This window comes from Terrapene carolina, unplaced genomic scaffold (genome assembly GCF_002925995.2).
Source record: "Terrapene carolina triunguis isolate 2854851 unplaced genomic scaffold, T_m_triunguis-2.0 Scaffold131, whole genome shotgun sequence".
Classification (NCBI taxonomy): Eukaryota; Metazoa; Chordata; order Testudines; family Emydidae; genus Terrapene; species Terrapene triunguis.
Window position 1 is genome coordinate 21309967 of NW_020664482.1, and position 9624 is coordinate 21319590.

At 44.7% G+C, this 9624-nt stretch overlaps 1 protein-coding gene across 1 annotated transcript in view; it reads right to left on the bottom strand.

Annotated features, from left to right (window-relative positions):
• The window catches only part of ARHGEF9 (Cdc42 guanine nucleotide exchange factor 9), a 294569-nt gene that overhangs the window by 233674 nt on the left and 51271 nt on the right, over positions 1 to 9624 (bottom strand). The window contains exons 3-4 of the mRNA XM_024209276.3: positions 7694 to 7841; positions 4362 to 4471 (exon numbers count right to left, since the gene is read on the bottom strand). Coding sequence (XP_024065044.1) covers positions 4362 to 4471; positions 7694 to 7841 — 258 coding nt within the window. The remainder of the gene's footprint in view (positions 1 to 4361; positions 4472 to 7693; positions 7842 to 9624) is intronic.

Sequence of the window (9624 nt, forward strand, 5' to 3'; positions counted from 1 at the left end):
GCCAGGGGCGGGGGCCAGCCGGAGCTCCAGCGGCCGGGGGGAGGGCGCCGGAGGGGAGGGCGGCTGGAGCCCTGGGAGGAGGGCGGCGAGCCCCGGCGGGGGCTCGGCTCTCCCCCCCACCCCGGCGGCCAGAGCAACGGGGGCAGGGCGGTGAGCCCCGGCAGGGGCTCGGCTCTCCCCCCCACCCCGGCGGCCAGAGCAACGGGGGCAGGGCGGCGAGCCCCGGCGGGGGCTCGGCTCGCCCCCACCCCGGCGGCCAGAGCGCCGGGGGCAGGGCGGCGAGAGGGCGGCGAGCCCCGGCTGGGGCTCGGCTCTCCCCCCGGAGGCCAGAGCGCCACGCCGCCCCCCTCCAGGTGCCGCCCCAAGCACCAGCTTGGGTGCCTGGTGCCTGGAGCCGGCCCTGTGTGTATATTTCACATGCTTTAGATAGAAGGTATGACAAAACTCTCACCACCAGGTTGGGTTAGTGCTGCTTGCTGCAATAATTAGAGTGGAGCTCACACCAAAACATTGAATCTAAACAACAGGTTTCTAAATTATTTAGATTATAAATTCCTTGGGACAGGGAGCTTATCTTCACACCTCTGTAACAAGTCTAGCAACTCTGGGCACCACATGAAGTTCTAATCCAGATCTGAGCTTTGTGGCTGCCTCTGTAATAGGCCAAACAGCCACAAACTCTGGGAAGAAAAGAGTTTTCAGGTTTTTTGGCCCTCCAATTACAATAATAGTTTGTCCCTCAATTGAGCCTCCCAGCCTTTACAGATTTAACAAATTAAGCCATAAAACACACACACACACGAGGTAGGAAACCCTTATTATCCTAATCATAAAGACAGGGAAGTTGAGGCACAGGTAGGTGAAGTGACTTGACCAAAGTCACATAGTGAGTTAATGTCAGAGTCAGGAATAGAACAGAGCTGTGTCCTAACGCCCACCTCTGTGCTTTTACTACCAGCTCATGCTTCTATTCTTGATTTGTGTGTATTCGTAACCTGGCAGAGACTTTCAGCTCCACGTACACTCTGCATCCAATTAATGCCAAAGATATGCTGTCTAGCAACGTGGAAGAATCTCCTTACAGAATTACCCCTCTGGGAAGAGACTGTAATCCCAAGGGATGTGAGCAGAAATTAAGGGCTGACCATCTTGATCTGACTCTTGGTTAAATGAATGTGATTCTTCTCTGTGGATTATATTTCAGTCCACTAAATAGAGAAGTAATTGAAGGTGGCAATCAAGGCACAAAGCTAACAGGTTTCAGAGTGGTCGCCGTGTTAGTCTGTATCAGCAAAAACAACGAGGAGTCCTTGTGGCACCTTAGAGACTAACACATTTATTTGGGCATAAGCTTTCGTGGGCTAACAGTGACTCCTAAATGCCAATAACCCTTCCCTGCACGTGTTCAGTGAAAGCTGCAGAACCCATCCAAAACAAGGAAATCGGAGTAGTCAACATGAGTTATCACCAGTGAACCATTTCTATCACGAAAACCAGACATAAAGCAGCAGGGTCCTCTTTAAAGATCATGTTTCATAAAGGCAGCTGATCAGATAAAGAAGGGCAATTACGTAAAGGAATAATAAAATTATACAGACACAGCAGGGAGGCAGCAGTGGCAGCAGCTGTGGGGAAAATAGCAACAGGCAACACGCAAGAGTGGGCTCAGTTTGGATCAGCTATTTACCCAAACACCTGAACTTCCAGGTGTAAAGAATTCATGTGTTGTGACAGCAGACGTTGTGCAGTCTATATGGTTTTATAAAAACTTGATAATAAGTCAATATAATGTAACTGGGATAGTTTTAGAAAAATTTGACAATAAGTGAATATAATGCAACTGGGGTATGCTTTGTGCAAAAGGTCTCTTGTAAGGTATCATTACAAAGCTCATAATCTACTGTGTGTGATCATCCTATTTGTAGAAATGTACCACTCTTGTATCTAAAACTAGAAATATAAAACATAACTCTGAGGGCCTATTGTAATTATGTAACGTGTGGGCCATTAATGATGGTTTGGAATCTTGATGACTCCCATTGTCTGCAGATGGCTGTTTACCTGTGAGTCTCCCTGTATATGTGTGTGCTGGCAAGTGAGTAATGAAGTCTTGCAGTGACATGTGATCATGTCACCTGAACTGGAATCCATCTTTAACCTGGTGCTTTTCCAGTGAGGGGGGGTGGAAACCCAGAGGGACAAAGGGTTCCCGCCTTATGCAAAAGATATATAAAGGGGTGGAACAGAGGAGAGAGGAGAGGAGCCATCATGAAGACTCCCCTAGCTACCACCTGAGCTGGAACAAGAGCTGTACCGGGGGAAAGAATTGTGCCCAGGCCTGGAAGGTGTCCAGTCTGAGAAAAACTTACTGAAGCATCTCTGAGGGTGAGATTATCTGTATTTAGTTTGATTAGACATAGATTTGTACATTTTATTTTATTTTGCTTGGTGACTTACTTTGTTCTGTCTGTTACTACTTGGAACCACTTAAATCCTACTGTCTGTATTTAATAAAATCACTTTTTATTTAGTAATTTACTCAGAGTATGTATTAATACCTGAGGGAGCAAACAACTGTGCATATCTCTACCAGTGTTATAGAGGGCGAACAATTTATGAGTTTGCCCTGCATAAGCTTTATGCAGGGTAAAACGGATTTATTTGGGTTTAGACCCCATTGGGAGTTGGGTATCTGAGTGCTAAAGACAAGCACACTACTGTGAGCTGTTTTCAGGTAATCTTGCAGCTTTGGGACAAGTGATTCAGACCCTGGGTCTGTGTTGGAGCAGACGGGAGTGTCTGGCTCAGCAAGACAGGGTGCTGGAGTCCTGAGCTGGCAGGGAAAACAGAAGCAGGGGTAGTCTTGGCACATCAGGTGGCAGCTCCCAAGGGGGTTTCTGTGATCCAACCCGTCACAGACGTAAGTGGGGCACTCAGACTAGTACCCAAAGCTTTCATGACTCTATAGGCAAACACTAGTACAAGGTTGCTTTATCCTCTTTTGGGGCCCTGCCACTACAGGTCAACATCTCCCTCACTCTCTCTCTCCAAATCTGGGCTGGAAATATCATGAAAACAGGGTCCCTTGTAAATGATCAGTACTGTAATTCCCTCCTTGGTCCCACTGGGAAATCTAGTGTTCATGGGTGCTGGCCCAGCCTTTGCTCACCCCACTGCAAAAGAAAGCCCTTAGAGTGGTAAATTAACTCTTTTTGTGCTTGTTCTCCAAAAGCTCTTCTTTGCTGCGGTCATCCACATGAGCATCATGCTGAAATCAGTGAGACATCAGAGTACACAACAATCAGCAATACAGCAACTGAAGTGCATCCTGCCTGAACACAGCAGAAAGCTCGTGGAGGAAAGCTCCAGCTACCCTACTCCCCACCATGGCAAACATAAGCAAGAACCAGATTGATTCTGGTCCTAAATTGATTTGCTTACATATTGTCTAAAGCTATTTCTGAGTCTCCCATCTGATCAGTAAAAAGCAGCTTCCCCTCCCCACACCAGCTGGGAAATCATTCAATGTACAGTACATAGAGGATTAGCAATGTAGCTGGCTCATGATTAAGGCAAACCAAGATCCTCTCACGAGATGTGCTGGCCACCTTCAGCTCCCAATGAAGGGCTTCCTCCCAGAGCCAGGCTCAGGAAAGACAAGTGTCACAAAGAGTATCATGTATCATGTAGTGAACCTCACTTCCAGAAAGCAAAGACATAGCATGAGGCAGCTACCAAGAGAATTCTGAGCCTGGAGATGCGGTGATATGCAGATCGGGGAATGCTGGCACAGCTCTTTGCTAATTTTCTTTGATAGCTTGCCCACAACTTTCTAACTCCAAGACAAAGATCCAGACTAGTCCCCACAACCCCAGTGGGTTTCACTAGTGAGTTTGGAGATTACACTGTCAAAAGGAAAAGCATCCGGATTTCATCTGTATTTGCAAAACACTTTGGAAAGAACAGACACATAAATATGTCACAGAGATAGCGACAATAATGAATCCAAAGGGCATACGGTAATAAAACTACAGACAATTTGAAATTACACAGTTTACCCCCATCTGCGAGGAATATTCAGCCAAAAGGAAGGGAGGGCCCAGGCCCCGTGTTAGGTTGTAAAGCCTCTGATTTATATTCGATGGGAACTAAACTGGGCAAAAAAGGTTAATGCTACAATCTTTATATTGCCATAAAATAATCCACACTAATTACAAAAAAAAAAATCTGCTGCTACAGAAACTGTGTTCTGGATTCTGGAAGCTTTTACTAAAGCATATTGTCAGATTATAAGGCTAAGTACGCACCAGACAAATGCCAGCACTAGAGCAGGTAAAAACATATTTCAAACGATGCCTTACTTTATTGACTAGCAGCTGTTCAGCTCCAGGCTTCAGGGGCTTCCATTTACTTCCACCATTCCTGCCATCTCTGCGTACCTCCAGAGTCTTTGAACCCAGGTCATTCTCAGCTGCAGGACAAAATCCACACAAAAAGGAATTAAAGGATAAACACCATGTTCTGGCTCAGTCTGTGGGGTGAGGGCTGTTCTGTTTGAATGAAAGAAACAAGACAGTGTGAAAATACTCCTTCAAGCTTTACTTTTTTCTAAAAAAAATAAAAAAGTAGAAAATTTATTTCAGTGCCTAATTCATACTCTTGAGATGGAAGAAAAGTATCCTAATTTGGATGCTGTGGAAATTCAGACATCACTTAAGAGCTCAGGCCCAAATTCAGATCTGGCGTAGGCAGGTAGGGGCAGACACGCTGGATCACATGCCAGGATGCTATTCCACAAGCACAGGAAGAATATAATCTGAATACATTGTTATTAAAGGTCTGGTATCTCAAGGACCATAAGTTCTAAAACACTTCTTATACATCTTTGGAAATCTGGGGTTCCCAGCCCTGGTGGTCTGCAACATGAGACACCTTGAAGTAGTAACTGCTCCTTTAATCTACGCAAATCAAGAATAGGCCATTAAAAGGCTGAGCACCAGAGAAGCCAGGATGTTTTCATCATCCCAAGCATCCTAGGCCAGTCCACCCATGGAAACAATTGCACCTCAATGGATTTGCACCCACTTACACCAAGTCTGAACTTGGCCCTATAGACAACTGAGCACCCCCTGAGGATTCTGTACCTGAAGGTGCAGCTGGCTATTAAGGAGATACAGATGAACTAGGAGGAGATGATTTAAGCATAACTTACCTTTTATTAAATTCAGCTATATTGTTCTAATCAACCATGAACCCAGCTCTTCCTCCCAACCCCCACCCGCTGGGTCTGGCACAGTTCTGGGCAGAAGCCTTTGCTCTAGTTTAGAGAGGTCTATTTCCCTCTCATATTGCCCATGGTTTGGTTTGAATCACTTCCGCCAGTCCACCCTTCACACAATGCTTGCCTGGAGTGATATCCACGGGGAGAGATGAGCTGTAGAAAGGCACCACACGTCGGTCTGCAGCTGCTGCTAAGGCAGGCTCCTGAGTCAGCAGCCACACGTGGCTTGAGCAGAGCACAGACAGCGTGCGTGCCTGAGTGTTCATTCGCTTCCCCTGGGGTCTGTCAGCCCTTTCAGGAAGGAAAGAGCTGAATTCCGGAAAATTTGCCTGAGAGACGTACAACACTGATTTCCCTCTTTCCAATCCACCCCTAAGTCCAGACAGCAGTTGCACTCAATGCTAACCTAGGATGGCTGCATGACTCAGAGATGGGCCCAAACCAAAATCCCAGATCTAAAATATCAGCTCCAGACTGTGAAACTGGCCAGTGACAGGATGAGCTGAAACCCTGTATCCAAGTACTCCTGAGCTTTGGGAAAGTGGAGATACAAGTCTGGATCTGAACTCTGCTGATCAATTTCACCTCTACCTTACAATGGCTCTATGTGCAGTGGGTAGCGATACAGTTTGGAAGCTAACAGCATCTGGCAGAAAGAATCAGCTAGACCTTATAAAACAAGTTTTAGCTATGAATTGTTCCCCATGCAGACAGGCTCCTTCCGACGGCAAGCCTGGAGGTGTGGTTTACTCTATAGCACATTAAATGAAGACCTACTGACTATTGATCCTATACATCTCTTATCATACTACCATGCTGTGCTTCTACTGTGCCATTCATGTGAGGATCTCAGAGTACTTCATAATCGTTCAGGGGCATTAAAACATGAAATTCATACCCATGGACTCAATCCCACACCCAACTGAAGTTTTGCTCCAGATCAGGATCCAGACTTGGAGATGATTAGATCTGGGGTTCTGTCTCAGACCCATCTCTAGTTATGGAATTGCATTCAGGGCTGCTTGGACAGGGAACCTGATTTTCTTCCAGCATTACTGGGAGAGAGAGAGAGAGAGAGAAATTGCACTGAAACCTATTTCCTAAATGCAGTACTGACATAGTCAGCCTGCTATTATTTTTAGCAGTGCATGTTTCTCTTTCTAGTCTCTCAAACAAACAAAAAACAAACCAAGCTGCAGTGTGAGGACTAATTATAACTAAAGGATGATACAAGACTAAAGAGGCAACATGCAGATCCTGTAACACTTGCATTCTTAAAAAGGCTTATCCACTTCCACCCACACACTAGAAACGTATCAGTACAGAATAACATTCATTTTAGTAAGCAGCTGCTTCACCCTTTCACCACTGGTGCTTCTCATACCTGCTGTGCTGCCACCATCCATTAACACTTGGTTTCAATGAGTGGCATATTTGGATGTATCTACATGGCTGGTATTCTTGACCTGGACATACCAAGAAATCCTAATGTTCAGGTATTAGTAATATTGACCCCTTAGGAAAGAACCTCCATACTCTATATGTCATTCTTCCTAATCAGGGAGGTTGGACATTGAAGACACCTATTAGATCATCAGCTCATCTCCCTGCTAGTGCAGGACTGTTCCCTGCAGTACATTCTCTCATGGAAGTAGATGACAGGGGATGGATACTCGATGATGGCCTGTTCTGTTCATTCCCTCTGAAGCACCTGGCCTTGGCCACTGTTGGAAGACAGGATACTGGGCTAGATGGACCATTGATCTGACCCACTATGGCCATTCTTATGTTTTCTCCAGAGTAGTTTGGAGATAGGACTTGTACCAATTTCCTTGGCCAACTATTTCACAGCATACTAGATTGTACTCAGGTTTCTGATATTCTCTTCCCTCTTGATCAGAAAGAAGAATCAAATTGGAAAAAAGCTTTTCCTTCTGATGTCACATTCCCAAACAAACCTCCCACCTGGATCTCTGAGAAAATTTAGCTGATCATTCATCTTCTCAAATGGCAATATTCACAAAGAGACTACTAAATTACATAAAACTGTCCAGGACACAGAACTGGGAAGAAATCACCATGTATAGCAAATGAGGTGAAAACCCAAATCACAGGTTGCTAAAAGGTTTTTACACTTCAGAACATCATCCATCTCCCTTTTGGGTAATGAAAATCTGGGGACAGGAATTAAAGAGGGTAAAGATCCATTATTTGCAATACACATGAAGATCCTAATTCATCAGGGTTAAACTCTCTACAGCTTGTGGCTATGGCAACCTGTTCCCCCAAGTTCCAGATTTATAACGAACACAGATGTAATTCCAGACCATCTCTCCTAGTCCCTAGCCCAATGCTTCCCTTGCTGCTTTGGTTGAAAGGCAAGTCTGAGTAGTCAAATGAAAGGTGACTCACCACCAGTGCTCAGCAACATCCGCCTCCTCCAGCCCAGTTGGTCCAGCCCCATCGGAGTGCTTTGCGAAAGGGGTAAGGAGCGACATCTGTCCAACAGGATTTTGAAAGGAGGAGCTTGTGGTGATGGATGAAGAGGGTGAGACAGGGGCTGGAAAGAAAAAGATTGTGGAGTAGGAATATTATTGCCTATAGTTTGACAAAGGTCAGACTCAGTTAGTGCAATGGCATGACTCATGCCTTTCTCCAAGACATTAAGCTCACTGTAATACACCCTAAATGGGCCAAACAAATCTGTGGCCACTTAATTGTTTTCAATAGAAAGATTTAGACTTGCTGATCATCTCTGTATAGTATCAGCTTTCATTTCTAGTAGGTCACTAGCTTGAACTCAGATCCAGGGATAAAATTTTCAAAAAAGCATACAAGTCATTTAGGAGCATAAATCAATGGGACATAGGCTCTTAAGTCTCTTGGGCACTTTTGAAAGTAAGACCCAAGGTCACTAGTGGTCGAATGTTGTTCCTTCCTGGTCGTAATTTGTTGGCCTACCTGAAATAAGTAGTTTGTTATCTCAGTCTAGTTCCCATGTTGACGTTTCACAGTAATCACCACTACCACAATCCACATTAACTCAGAGAGGTCAATAATTGAATGGCATGGAAAGTGAACAACAATGTACTGGGACATGATTCCTCCAAAGCTGGAGGAGGCACACAGTCAGGGAGCAGTGTGAGGAGTTTGCACGGTCTCTGCGCGTGCTATGGTTAAAGAGGAAAACATCAGCTCCCAGTACTGGCTATCTTGCCTCTTACTCTATAATTTGTTTTAATTACAAATATCACATTTTTTTAAAAAAAGCACACGCTCAGCTAACTTTACTAATAACACGGAATGACACTTAAGGCTGAGAGAGCCAAAGCAGTTCCAGCAATACAATAGCTGAGTTATTCTGAGTACTGTGGATTTTGTTACTATAACAATACCTGTATAAAAGTGAATTATCTCTCAGGTCCCCCAAACCTTACAAATACAGCTGCTTTTCTAGTCATTTGCATATTAGGTGTTTTCCAGTGCAATAAACAGAACCCTACACTTGGTCTTTGAACTGGACAGCAGGTTGCAACTTTGTTATGTATAGTAGGTATTCTTGTGGAGCCGGTAGGTTCACTAAGGGGGCACAGAAGACCATCTGGGCAGGAAAGGATTCTGCACACCTAGGTGGAATTTTATTACTTTTGAGGTGCATATGTTTCTAAAAAAAAACATTGAAAATTATCTAGACTATCCTGCCTCTTTAAGAACCAAATCCATTAGCTCTTGGCTCAGCTAAAATTAAAGTGTAGCATAGGGCTTGCTTCAGCCAAGTCAAAGCATGAATCATTGCAGGCAAGAAAAACTCACCTTGCTCCCTTCCAGACACACTTCTGCCCCACCCTGCAGTCCACATCTCCCCTCTAGTGTGATTGGAGGAATTAATTGTCTACAGCTGGTCCAACCCTGCTACCTAAGCAAATCCCCTCTCTCATTACAGACCTTCTTCTGAAGGAGAGTGCTAACCTCTTCCCTGCCAACCTCATCGAAGAGTTTGTGTCTATCTGAAGCATCTGTCATTGGCCCCTTGTCTGAGACAAGATACCAGTGATATTTACCATTACTCAGGTCTGGGTTCCAGTTCATATTGTTCCTGTTAGAGCTGCAAAATTCAGATGTGAATACAAACTCTTCTAAATTCTGTTGAGTCTTCCGAGATAGGTTTTGGTTTGGCTTATTATAAGGATAGGGACCAATTGTGAAGTTACATTAGTAAGCATGAAATTGCAAGGGCTTCCAATCCTCATGCTTCAGGGCATAAATTGATCACCAGATGGAATCAGGATAGAATATTTTTTCCACTCTCTCTCACACTCACACACACAAAAATGGACAGTATT